The 17,065-nt window shown below is 34.2% G+C and overlaps 1 protein-coding gene and 3 long non-coding RNA genes across 4 annotated transcripts; 3 read left to right on the top strand and 1 right to left on the bottom strand.

Moving 5' to 3' along the window:
- Positions 1-965: 965 nt before the first annotated feature.
- On the bottom strand, positions 966-2,744 carry LOC146929481 (uncharacterized). Its single transcript, XR_015008271.1, has 3 exons — positions 2,392-2,744; positions 1,811-1,909; positions 966-1,268 (listed from the first exon to the last, which is right to left on the bottom strand). It is a non-coding gene; the product is annotated as an uncharacterized LOC146929481 (long non-coding RNA).
- Positions 2,745-3,996: 1,252 nt separating this feature from the next.
- LOC146929480 (uncharacterized) lies at positions 3,997-4,773 on the top strand. Its single transcript, XM_085707338.1, has 2 exons — positions 3,997-4,213; positions 4,328-4,773. Exons 1-2 carry the CDS (start codon positions 3,997-3,999, stop codon positions 4,771-4,773), a joined length of 663 nt encoding a protein of 220 aa, XP_085563464.1.
- A 7,332-nt stretch (positions 4,774-12,105) lies between these two features.
- LOC146929479 (uncharacterized) lies at positions 12,106-13,597 on the top strand. The gene is made up of 3 exons (XR_015006049.1): positions 12,106-12,584; positions 12,867-13,051; positions 13,275-13,597. It is a non-coding gene; the product is annotated as an uncharacterized LOC146929479 (long non-coding RNA).
- A 295-nt stretch (positions 13,598-13,892) lies between these two features.
- Positions 13,893-14,961, top strand: LOC146929478 (uncharacterized). The gene is made up of 2 exons (XR_015006048.1): positions 13,893-14,296; positions 14,638-14,961. It is a non-coding gene; the product is annotated as an uncharacterized LOC146929478 (long non-coding RNA).
- The last annotated feature ends 2,104 nt before the right edge of the window (positions 14,962-17,065 follow it).

Below are 17,065 nucleotides of genomic sequence, written 5' to 3'. Positions count from 1 at the left end.
TACTTCTTATCAATTAATTAATGTGCTCTTCTATAACTCACTGTCACTTTGTACAATAGGATTCTTTATTTCATTTTTAAAAAAAATCAAATGATTATATAGACACTAAAATAACATAGGCCATGAAAAATAATTACAAGAAAGTCCCAATCAAAAAGAGACATATATGTCTCCAAACTAGTAATAACACCCGTGCAACGCACGGGATATTCTATGTTTAACATTGATAGTTAATTTGTCAATTACAAAATATTTGTAATTACCATTTGAGAATGATAATCTATTATAATATCTATGTAGTTTTTTTATTTCTAATATGGATGTAGTTTTTTTTTTAGACTTTAAACTTAAGATTTACCGATACTAAGACTACATAAAAATCTATAGCCCCCTATGCTTACTTTTGACTTAATGATACCAAAACTATATAAAACTCTATAGCCTACCGTATCTTTTAAAAATAAAAAATTGTAGGCCTTAACGATAAGAAGACTAAATGAAACACTATAAAAAATGACACATTTTGGACAATTAACAAAACAAACGGAGTAGGATATAAATCAAAAGAAATTTATAACATTATTCCATCAACATTCAATGCCTCTAATATTAGCAAAACTAACACATACATTAGACTTTCTGAAAACTATGGTGTTGGTTTAATTTTCTGAAATTCCTTGTAAAAGCAATTACATACTTTATGTGTGGTTATGTGGTTATACCAATACTAATATACTTCCCAGACAATTCCTTCTTTTGGTCAAGATACTTCACAGACAATTAGTTATACTAATATGTGCATAAAAAGGGAAAATAGAAACTAAAATGCACATATGAAAGTCTGATTGATATTATTAATTGATTATTATACGTATAATTGTTTATACTATTTGTTTATGATAATACACTATACACTATATATGTATGTGCACAAATAATACTACTGAAATGATGGGAGTAAGAAGTGGTGAATCTGAATCCTTGATAGTATTAAAAAGACATACACTAATTCACAATTAAAATTGTCCAAATAATTTTTTTTTATTAGCCCCCCCAAATTGGAATCAGGGTAGAATCAAACCTGAGACATTGGACATACAAAGTAGTAATAGAGAGTTTCAAAGAAGACAAATTAAGACATAATTATAAACCCGACATCATACTCAAAAGCAGCAAGCCTTCTCATTCTTTAAGTTCTTCTTAGGTGGAAGTTGAAAGTCTAGTGTTGTTAACTTGGAGAGCTTCTTCACGTTGGAGTCAAGTCATAACTATTTTTTAGTAACAAATCATATGTTTACAAAGTAACAAAATTTAGCATGTTAGTATATCTTCAGATTTTGGATAATACATGAAATAACAATGACAATATCTCTGTTGCATATTGGTTTTCCAATAGTTCATTGTTAATTGTTAATTTAACACATACACTGATTACAAAGATAATTCTATTGGTAATTGTTCAATCCATAGGCTTCAGAAAACAAAATCCTGTTGAATTTTTCTAGGGAACTATGAGGCATGCAAAGACTAATGCAAGAAAACTGCAAGTTGAAGTCCTGTTAAAGCCAACCATATTAAAGCATGACAAAGGGTGATGCAAACAAAACACAATATTCTTCAGCACAGATCTAATCGCCTCTCAAAATTACCAAGGAAATAAAACATCTAGCCTATATATCGATACTTCAAGTTGGTTAGATAAAAGAAACATAGCTAGTAAAAGCAAAATAATGACATACAGACCACAATATATTCAAAGAACTTATCGATTTAATAATACTCTAGCACAATGCAAAGAGATAGAGTCTACCTTATTGAATTCTTGAATATAACTTGAACAATCATGACTAACATAAGAGCTGGAGATGCTCTTTGATTGAGCAAGCAGGTCCTGCTATTTGATCTACAACTATAAGAAAAGGAAAATAAATCAAAAATTGCCTGTAAACTGTGTTTCATCATTGACATTTAGCCAATATCTTAGTGTACGTTTTGATACAATATAATCTTGAAACTACAGTTTGATCGAGAACCAATCATATAAGAGTATAAGAATACCATAATATTGCATCTAATGTTCATTATGACAAATGCAGGTAAAGCACCCAAAAAAAAAACTGTAACGTATTTCCATTAAGATGACTATAAATTCAGTTTAGCATATCAGCAAGAATAAGTTACAAACGGTTTATTTTGTGACCAACGAAAGTGAAAGTATATATGAGACAAATGCAAATTGCAAAATTTTATGAGAGAAATACTAATGAAAGCAGAGTAAAAAAGATCTCTACTAAGAAAAAACATGTGATCACAAAATAAACCTCTATCACACTGGAAGTTGAAATCCAACAAATTAGCCAACATAAAGTGAAAAATATTTCAATTGCTTACCAATTCACCACTTATTCCTGCAAGTTTGAGGCTTTGCAAGGACAGAAGGAAGTCAGGGACCTTCACCAACAAAACCTGTATCAAAACCAACATGAGGGAAGATTTCAGTTGTCAATACTCATGATGGCTTACTCCTCAAAGAAAAGACGTCTTTTGTATATAATTAGTTAGATTAGGGAGAAAAAAAAATGAAAAACCAAAAACAGAGACATGTGGTTAGGAGGTAGAAGAAGGAAGAAAAGATATAAAAATGAGATAAGAGTTTGAGAGATTCAAATTTTGAAAAGTGGAGAGAGGGGAAAACTTGATTCAATTTGAATTTGAGTGGTACATAGCTTGTCTTGGAAGCTGTCACTTATAGTGTGGGTGTAAGGAATCTTTCACCCAAAATGGATGTGAAGTTTATGAAGCTAAGAGAAAGGTGTGAAGTCTTAGAGCATCTACAATGCTAGAACCAAAATTTTGTTCTTCAATCATTTTTTATGGGTCCATAGATGACACATAGGATTTAAGAACTATCACTCATTTTTACTCCAATGCAAGAACCATATTTGTGTTCTTATATTACTTTTTAGGGTCCCACAATAGACCCCACATATTTCTATTTATTTTCTTATATCACTCATTTTTCCCTTTATTTTCTCTCTCCCTCTTCTACTTTTACTGACACAAAACCTGCTAGAACATGTTCTTCCCATGGAACTGTTCACCAACCTGGCTTGCCATGTCACTCTCCTCCAATGGAGTAAAAATTAAGAACATGTTTTTTCACTCTAAGAACATCGTAGAACATAGCACTAAAGTTGCTCTTAGAAGCTAAGAGAAGAAAGTGAGGCAAACTACAACATCTTTTTTTGTTGTTTTGTGGTGAAATTATGGTCTAGTGTAAATGAGCTGACGAGAAAAAGAGTTATCCTGAGACCCAGCTCATAGTTGGTTTGCATTTGAATTGGAAAAGCTAAAAAAGGATAAAAAAGTGTACTTTATAATTTTGATGATTAATAGGTGGAGTTGCTTATTGATTGACACTTCGAATTTGTTACTAAAAACATGTGATGAAAAGGTCTAATATTAAGATTACAGGAACTAAGGTACAAAGAAATCCTTCCCTAAAAAAACATTTACAAAGTATTACATGACACTAGAAATGGAGATAACTTGTGCTCCAAGCAAGAGTGTGTAGTTTAGTTGTTTGCACAATAAGCTACTGTAGTACCATAGTATGTTATGGTACTCATGCATTTAGCTATATATAGCCTTGTAACTATTGATCAACTATGCAATAATAATACATTTTTCTAGTTTCATAATATGGTATCAGATTTTCCCTCAAGGGAAAGTTTGTTACGGTCCTTGTAACCGTTTTCCGTTGTGCCTTGTAGATGAAGTTTTGTTGAATCTGCATCTTCTTCCTTACTTTTCCTCCAGTTTCGTTGCTCAATTTGCAACACTTCTCGTTGATTTTGCGAAGAAGTTTCTAATTCTTCTTCGTTGTTGAGTTTTGTTTTCACTCAACTTGTTTTTCTCTGTTCTTTGATTTCGCCCCTTTGCTCTGTTTCGTTTTTTTGCCATTATTGCTACTTCATCTTCTTCGTTTCCTTTCTCATGGCGCGTAACAACAATCAGCAACAACAATCTGACTCTGAATCTGCGTATTTTGTTCATCCAAGTGAAGGTCTAAATTCTGTTGTAGTTTCCCCCAAATTCAATGGTTCTAACTACCTCGCATGGAGTCGTCCTATGCAACGTGCTTTAGGTGCCAAGAATAAGCTTCCTTTCATCAATGGAACTCTTCCTGTGCCTGATATTGATGATCTGAACCGTAATGCTTAGGAACGATGTAATCACCTCGTTCATTCTTGGTTAATTAACTCGGTTTAAGATTCAATTACGCAAACTATTGTCTTTCATGATAATGCTTTTGAGGTTTGGGAAGACCTCAAAGAACGATTCTCCAAAGTTGATAGAATTTGTATTGCTCAGTTAAGATCTTCACTGAACACTCTTAGGCAAGGTACCAAATCTGTATTGGATTATTTCACAGAGATGAAGGCTTTATGGGAGGAATTGCATTCACATAGACCTCTTCCCAATTGTCATTGTCCTTTTCAGTGCAAGTGTGATGTTGTGAAGGTACCTAAAACCTATAGAGTTAAAGATCAGATTATTCAATTTCTTACTGGTCTAAATGAGCAGTTTTCAGTTGTTAAGACTCAGGTTCTCTTAATGGATCCTTTTCCTTCATTGAATAAAGTGTTTTATTTGGTTATTCAAGAAGAGGGCAACAATGCTTCTGTTCCTGCTATGGTAACTCTTGAAGATAGCAGTGTTTCACTCAATGCTTATGATGGAACAACTTGTGGCTTTATTGCAGCAGGCTAACTTGATTCCCTCATCCTCACCTTCTTCCTCTAGTCCTGCCACCAATCATATTAGTGTTCCTCAAGTTTCTTCCATCTACACCACTCCTTCTTCATCAAGTATAATCAATGCCACTATTTGTTCTTCATTATTTGATTCCTTTTGGTTAATTGATTCTGGTGCTAATGAGCACATTTGTTGCAATTTGAATTTGTTTAGCTCCTTTCACCCTACTTCTTTTGTTCCTGTTACTTTACCTAATGGTTCCACTGTCACTGTTACTCATTCTGGTAATATCACATTTAGTTCCCAATTTTATCTTAAAAATGTTCTTTACTCTCCTCATTTTAAATTGAATCTCATGTCTGTGGCCAAAGTTTGTGAATCTCTATCTTGTGTATTTCAATTTTCACTTAATTAATGCATCATACAGAACTCAACAACCCTGAAGATGATTGGTTTGGCTAATCAACAAGATGGATTATACAAGTTCCATGCTTCATCTATTTCTCCTAATAAAGTGGCATCTAGTTTAAATTCAAGTGTTTGTAATATACTTGTTTCTTGTAACTCAAGTAATGTCATTCGAAATAAACCCATTTGGCATTTCAAACTTGGACATCTCTCTCATCAGAAATTGAATATGATGTCTTCTTTGTACTCAAATATTATTTCTGATAATAAAAATTCTGTTTGTGATATTTGTCATTTTGCCAAGCAAAAACATTTACCTTTTTCACTTAGTGAATCCCATGCTTCTTCTAATTTTGAGCTTTTGCATCTTGATATTTGGGGCCCTTTATCTGTGTCCTCTATTCATGGTCATAGATATTTCCTTACTATTGTTGATGATCATAGTAGATTTTTATGGATTATATTGCTCAAAACTAAGTCTGATGTTTCCCATCATGTCAAATCCTTTATTAAAATGGTTCAGACTCAATTTAATGTCACCCCCAAATGTATCAGATCTGATAATGGCTCTGAATTTCTCATTCCTTCATTTTATGAGTCACATGGTATTTTACATCAAAAATCTTGTGTTGAAACTCCCCAACAAAATGGTAGAGTTGAGAGAAAACATCAACATATCTTGAATGTTGGGATGGCTCTTTTGTTTCAGTCCAAGCTTCCTACTTCCTATTGGTCTTATGCTATCTTACATGCAGTTTTCCTCATTAACAGAATACCTACTCATTTGCTTCAGGGTCAGTCACCTTATTATGTACTTCATCAAAAATTACCTGACATCAACACTTTCAAAGTGTTTGGTTGTTTGTGTCATGCCTCTTCTCTTCAATCTCATAGAACTAAACTTTAATATAGAGCCAAAAAAACAATTTTCTTAGGTTACAAGTCAGGTTATAAAGGATTCATTCTTCTTGATATTCATTCCAGAGAAATTTTTGTTTCTAGACATGTTGTTTTTCATGAATATTTTTTTGCCTTATCCAAGTAATAATGATTCTATCACCACTCAATGGGACTATTTTTCACCTGTTCAAACTATCATCAATGAGCCTGTTGATACTTCACCACCCCCTCCTATCATTGATGATGATGACTATTCACATTTTCCCTCTTCTACATCTATACCTAATACTTGAAATTCTCCTTCCCTTACCAATCCTCCACCTGCTCTATTACCTGATATTCATCAATCACCTAGAAAATCAACAAGAAATAAAACTGCTCATGTGTATCTTCAGGACTATGTCTGTAATCATTTACATGTTTCTCCTTATCCTATTTCCAATTATGTGTCTCATCCAAATTTATCTAACACTCATTCTCATTTTGTCATGTCTTTACACTCTCACACTGAACCCAAAACTTCTACTGAGGCAAGCAAGCATGACTGTTGGAATCAAGCTATGCAAGTTGAACTATCAGCTCTTGAGACAACTGGTACTTGGAAGATTGTTGATTTACCATATCACATCAAACCAATAGGCTGCAGATCGATATACAAAGTCAAACATAATGATTATGGCTCAGTTGAGAGATATATGGCTAGATTGGTTGCCAAAGGTTACACTCAAATTGAGGGTCTTGACTATTCTGATACCTACTCACCAATTGTCAAAATGACCACCATCAGACTTGTTATTGTTTTAGCCTCCATACATAATTGGAATCTTCACCAATTAGATGTTAACAATGCCTTTCTCCATGGTGAATTGCAAGAGGATGTTTATATGATGCTCCCTCCTGGTGTTACTTCCCATAAACCCAATCAAGTTTGTATACTGCTTAAATCATTATATGGTTTAAAGCAGGCCAGTAGAAAGTGGTATGAGAAGTTAACTTCCATCCTTCTTCAACAAAATTACACTTAGGCTACTGCAGATCATTCTCTATTCACCAAACAGACTGATTCCTCTTTCACCATCCTTTTGGTATATGTGGATGACATTATATTGGCAGGCAATTCACTATCTGAGTTTCAACACATAAAATCCATTTTGCATTCTTCATTCAAGATCAAAAATTTGGGATAATTGAAGTATTTTCTTGGTCTTGAAGTTGCTCACTCTAAGCAAGGCATTTCATTATGTCAAAGAAAGTATTGCTTAGACTTATTATCTGATTCAGGCACCATCAGTTCCAAACTTATTTTCACACCTTCAGATGCATCCCTAAAGCTCCATAATGATTCTTCTCCACCTTATGAAGACATTCCCTCCTATAGAAGATTGATTGGCAGGCTTCTTTACCTCAATTCCACTGGACCAGATATCACTTTCATCACAAAACAATTAAGCCAGTTCCTCTATAAGCCAACACAAACTCATCATAATGCAGCTCTAAGGGCGCTTAAATATCTTAATGGTTGTCCAGGCAAAGGCTTATTTTTTTTTCCCAGAAACTCTTCCCTTCACTTACAAGGGTTTTCAGATGCTGATTGGGCTGACTGTGTGGATAGCAGACATTCTATTTCTGGCCAGTGTTTCTTCATAGGTTAATCTTTGATTTCATGGAGAACAAAGAAACAAATCACTGTTTCTAGGTCCTCATCTGAAGCTGAGTACAGGGTTTTGGCTTCAGCCACTTGTGAACTGCAGTGTATCCTCTATTTACTTAAGGATCTTCACATTCAGTGCTCCAAGCTTCCTGTGTTGTTTTGTGACAACCAGAGTGCTCTCCATATAGCTGCCAATCCAGTATTTCATGACCATACAAAGCATTTGGAGATTGATTGTCATTTGGTAAGAGAGAAGCTTCAAGTTGGAATCATGAAACTTTTGCCTGTTTCTTCTCAGGACCAACTTGTTGATTTCTTCACTAAGTCATTGCTTCCTCAACCCTTCAATATTCTTTTATCCAAGTTAGGGTTGCTAGATTTGTACCAACCTCTAACTTGTGGGGGGCTATTACATGACACTACAAATGGAGATAACTTGTGCTCCAAGTAAGAGTGTGTAGTTTAGTTGTTTGTACAATAAGCTACTGCAGTACCATAGTATGTTATGGTACTCATGCATTTAGCTATATATAGCCTTGTAAATATTGATCAACTAAGCAATAATAATACATTTTTCTAGTTTCATAATACAAAGAAATTCTAAGTAACATTTTTTTAGGGAAAATTTTAAGTAACATTATAATCCTCCTTAAAAAAAAGTAACATTATAATCCAAACAAATAAGGGGCCGAGAATTCCAATGGTAAAGATCAAAATAAATCCCTTCTTTTTAGATTTCATTCATGGCCAGGATAAGAAATTTACTATATTGATATATTTTCTTCATTCATCTCATGCTACCGAAAAATCAATGAAATAGGGAGCTTAATTTATGAGAGATCCTCCTCATTTACTAGAGAGACAAACACAAGTTAAATATTAATGGAATTCACTTTTAAAAATATTTATATAAAAAAAAGGTAGGCACTGCCAATATCTCACTTGTATATATCTTTCTCATGAATTGGGCTCCTCATTTAGGATCTTAACCCCTAAATAAGGTACTTACGTAGTCCCCGTGTTTTTATTTAGTACCTCATTGTACTCTAGATCTTTCTTTTTTTACAAAACCAAACTCAATGCATTCCATTTAATAAAATATAAAATAGTAGCAATACAATTGGGGATCAATTCATGAACATGAAAGTTAGCATATAATAATGATGCCCTTCGAAAGAACAAATGACATAATTTACTTATCTCTGAATAAAACTTATCCTAAAATTTGGGAAACGATTCAATAGCATTCTTTAATCATCCATAATTGTGCCTAATTCATTTGGTTTAGGTATTATCGGTGATACCGTCAACAAAAGCTTTGCAACCCAACTCAATAGATACTCTTTCCATACCCAATTCTCCTAACCATTTCAGCATCTCTTTAAGGGTGCATGCCTCGGTTTCAACGAGCGGTGATGAGCAATGGGACGAAGCAGCCTTCGCCCGAACAATTTGTCATGTATGGTCTATAATACACATTATGATGTCAAAACGACAATGCTCCATGCACAAGGGTACATCAACGCATGTGAGAGACTTTCTAAAATGTTTGCTCTAACTGCAAACAAGTTAATTCGTTTTTTCACTAGTTCTAACAAGTTAGTGTAAACTGAACAAATGAACAGACTCTTTAGGATTTCTAAAATATGACTTGAAAATAAATCCTGACACTGTGTTTTTTTTAAGAGAAATTGAAAAGAGAGAAGATGTGAAGAGAGAAATAGGAGAGAGATACTACACTTCTTCTGTTTGGTATGCAAAGAAATAGGAGAGAGATATCACAATTACGTGGGGCCTGCCACTTTTTGTGGTCTTCTCTAATATGCGAAGAAATGGGGAAGAGATTACTATCTTTTTTATATTTCCATCTATGCCCCTTGTTCTTTCCACAAACCAACAATAATAAGGCCACCTCACCACACACACCACTGTGTACATGCTAGGCAAGTAGAACACGGCGATTGCAAAATTCAACAAAAGTTGGTAAAATAATAATAAAACGACCCTCTCAATAATAATAAAATGCAACGAAAATAAATATTAACAATAAAGTAACCGATAAAAAAATTTAAAATAAAATGTAGAGTAAATTAATTTAATAATACACTTAGCATAAAGAAATATTAAATTTGATTTTCTAAGTGTATTATTAAATTAATTTATTGTACATTTTATTTTAAATCATTCAACTTCTCTTTCTTCTATTTCTCTCATCTTTCTCTTATACCAAACAATACATCAAATCTACTATATATCTCACTTCTTTCTCTCTTCTCTCACTCTCTCTCACCTATATCCCTCTTCACAATTTCTCTTCTAAACCAAACACACCCTAAGTGTTTTGCTCTTTTTGATCAAGAAAGTTGGCCCTTTGCTCAAGTCCTTTGAATTTCCTTTGCTGAAAGAGGAATTATTCGTTGCTCTCTTCGTTCTTGATGTCCTTTGTCTATTTGTACACGTAGATAGAAGAATAAAAAAGAACTGCTCTATCAGGTTGTACTTGCAGTGAATACAATAATAGAATCTAGGGTTTAGACTGTTTATGAGATGCCTTGAGAATGACTCCAAGGGTAGTATTTATAGCCCTTTGTGGGCTTGTTTTAGCGTGACTTCAGCCCGAAGCAAGCCAGGCTTTAAGTCTTTTTACTAAGCTCTAGATGCTTCTAGAAGCTAGTTGAGGCGGCGCCTCTAGAAGGGCGCGCCTAGGCCTCAGAAGCCCTTATGGAGGACGCCTGAGCCTTTCTAGAGGGCATTCGAGCCCTTAGGAATATATTGATGGTCCACAGTCCCCTAAGCACGAGTCTTGGGACAAGGCGAAGTGATGAATTTGTAAAGATGGTCGTATAGGATGCTTTAGAGTGTTCTAGATGTTTCTAGAATCCTTTTGAGGTGACACACTTAAGAGGACGCGCCTAAGGCCATTTTTGGTTCTTCTGGAGGGCGCTTGAGCCCTTAATTATACATTAACTGTCCACAACCCCCCAAGCACAAGTATTGGGACAAGGCGAAGTGGTTAGTTATAATGTTGCTCTTTCGATTTTGGAGTATGGGAAATAGTTGCATTTTACATGTCCTTCAGCGATCATTGGTGTATGGCATGGGCGAGCCCTTTGTGGCGCTATTGTACCCTGCAACTTTATTTTGTTCTTTTTTAGGTGTAGCTCAAGTTGAATTCCATGTAGATTTACTCATATTTTTTCCATTTGAAGTACATTTTTTCACTACAAGAAATTTGCCATATAGCAACGGACACATTTAGCAACTGCAAAAATAAGCGGTGCAATAAATAAGATATAGCAACCAAAATTCCAATCTACCGTTGGTATAGGGTATGAGAGAAAAGGCGCCAGCAGTTTTCACAAAATTTTCATATGCCTTCAGAACTTAAGTCTATAAGCGCTCAAATTTTTAGCCTCTTTTAATTTATTATTTTTTTCAACTTTTTCTTTCTCTCACAAAACAAAACTGCTCACACAGTAAAAACAAAAATTTCACAACCCTACACCCATCCTTCAATCGTAAAACCCATCTTCAATCGCTCAATATTTCCAGTTCCTTAATTCGATTCATTGTAAACCCCATCCTTCCCTGAAATCAATTCAATCTCTCAATCAAAACCCCCAAATCACTTTTCTCCAAATTGGCTGTTGCTCAAAACCCAAAACCGATTTCATCCTCCTCTTCTGTCATAACTTGTGCAGAGAAATCGATTTCCTCTTCCATGCGAGCTCTCACTAGTGCAAAATTGACATAAGAATTATTTATATTATACCTATTTTATTAAAAAAAGGTGTGAAATATAATTGAGGTCGCAATTTTGTAAATATATTAAAAAAATTGTTTTAGTGGTAACCTTTAAAACTTGATTTTAAGAATAATCAAGTGTTAAATATGGAAAAAAATAAGGTGGCAAACTTGTAAATATCATTCCATACCTAATTTTTTTTTTAAAAAAAGGTATGTTATATTTTATAAAATCCAAATTAATCAACTGAAATTGACATAGAAGAGAATCGAACTCAAGACCTTTATTTTATAAAATCCAAATTAATCAACTAAAATTGACAATTATTAATCAACTAAAATTGATAATTGACATTAATCAACTAAAATTGATAATTGACATAGAAGAAAATCGAACTCAAGACCTTAACATCATCATTCATGATATCTCAAGCCAACAACACTAAACCAAATTTCAAAATTACGATTTTTTTTCCATCTAATACCCACTAAACTCTCTCAGATTCTAACTAGAACTCTTTCATTGTACTAAATAATTATAATTTATAATTATAATTATATTATTATATGTAATTGAAAATCAAATAATCAAATAATATTATAATAAAACCCACTATGAACGAACCAAACCTTCACCTTTGCACACCAACAATCGCAAAACCATTATCATCACAATAGGAAATCGCCACAGCCCTCAACCACCTTCGCACCGCCGATCGTAAGGCTAAAACTCAGCCTCGTTCTCACTAATTCCCTATTAATTCACTTTCCCTCTTCCTCTTCTAGAAACTCAATCTCATCTTCACGTTCTTCGTCGATTCCTATCACGTACGAAACTCACTATCTATTCGGTTCCTTCATCCTCGCTCTCAATCTCTATCGGTACATATTTCCTCTTCATCCCTCACTCTCGATCCAGTTCCTCTTCCACAGATTTTGTACGATACTCTCCGTGAAACCCTCATCCACCAATTCACACTCAAGCCCTCGACCTCGGTTCTTGTTGATTCACTCTCAAACCCTCAATTTCTAGATTCTTTTGTATGTTAATCCTATCAATCATACGTTAGGCCAAACCACCTTATTAGCCAAACAAATTCTTCCATCGATCGTCTCACCAAAGGTATCTTTTGCTTATTCCTTTTTCTTTATCTACTGATTTTGTAACATTGTGCTCAAATTTCAAAACTAATTCTTGTGTTATTTGGTTTTAAGAAAATTTGGATGGTTGATTATATTATCAAATACCAAAATTTAACTCGATTTGTTTAGACACATGTCTAGTGATTATGTGAATGTGAGTGAAAAAGAAGTCATACTTTGATTAGTTTTGAAAAGTTCTCATAAGTTTTAATAGTTTTGAAAAGTTCTCATGAGTTCTCATTTGTTTGTTGATTACTTGCAGCAGCAATAATGTTAGATTGTATTTGTTAGAGATGTTCACTGTAACAACTCACAACCTTAAACCCTTATGCATTACGACTGAAAAGTCACCGTGTGTGACGTCACCTGCGAGTGTTGTTGGTTTCTTTTGCGACGAGACCTGCGTGTTATGGCATTAGAGTTGCTGAGAAACTGCTTCTGCTGAAGGTAAATATTCTGAGTTTTGTTCACCGTGTGTGTGCCTTGTTGAGTTTGTGTGATTATTTCTTTGATTTGAGTTATTCATTGTGTTTTTGTGAATTATTTTAATACTCTTTTATATTCTTGTTATAGTTATGAGTTTGTGTTCATGCTAATCTGATAACTTTTAATCATACAAGAGTTGTTTATGTTGTATAATGAAGGAGCTACCAAATTATCAACTGTGCAGGTCAACCACAGCTTAAGTATGTCTAAGGGATGTATTTCGCATTATGGTATGTTTGTAAGCATGTCATCACTCAATATGAAGGAGTAAGGGCTTCTGTGAATTTTCTTTATATAACAACACAATACTCATGATTAATATACCTCAATATAGTTAGGATGCAATATACATGATTGATTGTATGTTCACTCTGATAGGTTAAACAATGTGTTTATATGAGCTTATTGGAGCTCGTGGCTATATAACTAGATTAGGATACTTCCCAGATTAGTCTTTTTCTAGTCCGATATATCGAATTAGCACATTATTAGTCCCTTTTTAGTCCAATTCATTGTATTGTCTCATTATTTTCATGTTAATCTTATTATTTGTTATCATGCTTAGATGAAGGGTTCTGATGTCGTTTTTTCTATTCTTTTCAAAACCTGTATCTGCTCTTGCTTATGTTATTCCTATTATTGTTCTTTGAAGCACATTAAGAGCTACTAGTTTACAAGAAAAAATGAAGGTAGATTACAAAGACTTTTGTTTAGAGTTACTATCATTTTTAAAAATTCTCAAGTAACCTAATCTTTAGAGAAACGACTGAATTTGTTATATTTAGGGAATTAGCCTAATCTTTTATCTTTGAATTACTATGTGTAGAATACATATAACTAATATTTTATTTATGCAAGTTTGAGTACTGTCATTTGTGCAGGTTTGAGTACTAATATTTATCAAGTAGGCTAAATAATATTTTATTTTCGATGCTTGTCTTTAGTCTACTTGATAGGTGAAAAGTATTATTTAATTATTTGAATTGATAAATATATAGGAATACTACTTACATCCAAGAGTCAACAATTATTTGTTTTTATCAATCATCAATGAAATATGTTTTGCAGAAAAACTTGTTTAATTCTTTTTTTTTTTGATTACATGACTGCAGTTTGAAAGTTCCTTGAAAAATAAAACCACTAAGTTTCAAGCACTGCATGTGAATTTTTACAAAGAGAAAACCACTTCTCTTCAGACCTTGCAAGGTACTTCTTATACCATTATCATTTGAGGCACTAATTAGCATTATTTTTTGTGGGAGTTGAACTTTTAATACACTGAAGTTACTGATAGTATGATATTTTGCCAGCCACTGAAACATGTATTTGTAACTACTATGAAATTAGGTGCTAAGGATACGACCGAGATGATAGTGGGAAAAATGTTAAACCTACTTTTACATGGCATAGACGTTTTTTTGTCAATGAGATTTCTTTTAGGATTGTGTGTATTTTCTCCTTGTTGTGTTTTGTTATCGTAGGCGTAGGCTTTGTGTTGTGTGTTTCCTGTTGGATTCTAATAATTCTCTCTCCCCCCCATGTTGCAGACAAGTGAATTTGTTAAGGTGAGAGGTAGTGGCAAGTTTGAAGTTTACTTCCTTGCAGCATCCGTTAAAGTGTGTGTCGGCTTCAAATATGATTCAACAATTGTGTTGATAACCTTCTCCGTTCCAATTCCTCAAGAGGAGATGCTTAAATTGTTAATAGAAATCCGAGCTTAAGTCATAAATATGTTGTATTAAGTTAATTCTATAAGGATAAGAGCTTTTGTACCATGTAGCTTTGTTAGATTGTAAGATGTTAGTTTCACATGTTTGTAAGACTTGTTAATTTTACAATATAATTGAAATTTTCTTTTATTTTGCTTTAAATATTGTGTGGTGCATATAAAAAAAGTGTAAAACTTTTGTTATTAAAAAACTATTTGGTTCAGACAAATATTTATTTGTAAAAAAAAAAAAGACCTATAGCAACTGGCAGTCTGGTCCTATACCAACAGATATACAGGTTGGCCAAAGCAATTTAACAGGTGTAAAATACCGTTGCTATAGCTCCGAAATCTTTAGCAACAAGCTAGTTATCCGTCGGTATAACCTATTGGGACGGCATTTCTGCCGTTGGTATAAGCATAGTATCCTAGACGGCAGCAGGTGGTCGTTGGTATAGGTTTTATGACCTATACCAACAGTTTTTGGGACCTTTACCAACGGTTTCTGCCGTTGCTAAATGGCAAATTTCTTGTATGTGTAGGATTTAATTTTAGCATTGATTTTGACGTCTTTGGCTATGTTAGAATCCTTGAGAGAGGCCGCGACATAGCCTCTTGTAAAGGTTAACATTTAGGGCAACTTTACTTTATCCGAGTTTTTTATAAGGGCGTTGTTTGGGCGTTTTTGGCTCGCATGATTGTAGAACTCAGCCTTGTACTAGGTTGACGTTTTAGGCTCACTTGTTTGTAGAATTCACCACCTCATAGCCTTGTACAAGGTTGACGTTTTAGGCTCACTTGTTTGTAAAATTCGCCACGTCAGAGCTTTGTACAAGGTTGACGTTTTAGGCCCGTTGATTGTAGAGTTTGCCTGGTAAGAGCCTTGTACAAGGTTGACGTTTTAGGCCCGTTGATTGTAGAGTTTGCCAGGTCAGAGCCTCGTACAAGGTTGACGTTTTAGGCCCGTTGATTGTAGAGTTTTCCAGGTTTAAGTTTTAGGCCCGTTGATTGCAGAGTTTGCCAGGTTAGAGCCTTGTACAAGGTTGATGTTTTAGGCCCGATTGTAGAGTTTGTCAGGTCAGAGCCTTGTACAAGGTTGATGTTTTAGGCTCTTTGATTGTAGAATTCCTTGTAGATTTTGTAATATTTATATTTGAACAAAGTAGAACAGTAGAAGAAGGAAAGTTCTAAGAAAGTAGGGTGCCTCGTTAAAAACCTGCAAAACAAATCTCAAAGGTCGAGAAAGGTTAGAATAATTACGTGTGTCATCTTCAAGCTTTTAATGGCGGGACCGTTGCTTTTACATTTCATTTTGACATGTTGATTGGTGAGTTCTTCCTTTTGTTCAATCTCGCCCTTGGCGGGCTGTTTGCTTCCCAAACTTTATTTATCTGAAATATAACGTTACTTCCAAACTTCCAAAATAAAGGAGCCTTAATCATACTCAATCCTATTTAATGAGAACTAATTACTTGTTGTCTTCTCTTATTAACTCGCCCGTATTTTCTACTCCCCTTCTTATTCTTTTCATTCTCTTACTAATCTTCTTACTTGAATATCTCATGTTTTTAATCCTTGTCTTTCTTCTATTAGATTGGAACTAAGTCTTCCTACTACTTTTCTTAAATCAAAATTCACTACTTCCTTATTAGATTTAAACTAACTCGCCCACTTTGTACTGTTTATTTTATACTCCTTCTTTTTTTTTCCTACTAACTTGAATTTTAACTTGCTTTGTATTTTATTTTCTATGTCTTTACTTCCTCCTATGAAGTTGGAACTAATTCTTCTGCTCTATTTTATTCTTCTACGTGGGTCTGGCGCTATTAATCCATTATTTATGTTTTTACTAAACATTTAGTTCAACTCGCAAAGTAAATGGTAAATGAAAGGGGTTCCTAGGAAAGAGAGGTGGGTCACATAGACCTCTTAAATACCAAGACTTTTCTCGCCAGAATCCCTCATATGTGACCTTTTAATAATACTACACTTTACTTCTGCCAAAGGGTACCTAAAGTGGCAAAAGTTATGGTGCATAAGTCATAACTTATGCACCATGCATAAGTTAATCACAACCATCAGATAATTGGACACTTGTAATGATCCTATAGTTCTCACCTCAGACCCCACAATCAGTCCCCACAATCTTCTCCTACCCTTCATACGACTCAACCTTGCTCGCGTGCCACCGTAACCTCCGTAAGTCCGACGTCGTTTTTCGGTTGATTCACCGTAACCTCTGTAACTCCTACCTCACAAATTTCTCA

Source organism: Medicago sativa, chromosome 4 (genome assembly GCF_051527215.1).
Source record: "Medicago sativa cultivar Bolivia chromosome 4, Bolivia_mono, whole genome shotgun sequence".
Classification (NCBI taxonomy): Eukaryota; Viridiplantae; Streptophyta; class Magnoliopsida; order Fabales; family Fabaceae; genus Medicago; species Medicago sativa.
This window is presented reverse-complemented; position numbering and strand designations above follow the sequence as displayed.

Excerpts from the sequence above, each read along its gene's own strand:
- LOC146929480 (XM_085707338.1), top strand. The coding sequence starts at position 3,997 with ATGGCGCGTAACAACAATCAGCAACAACAATCTGACTCTGAATCTGCG. Across the intron at positions 4,214-4,327 it reads TGATATTGATGATCTGAACC|ACCTCAAAGAACGATTCTCC; the intron begins GTAATGCTTAGG and ends AGGTTTGGGAAG.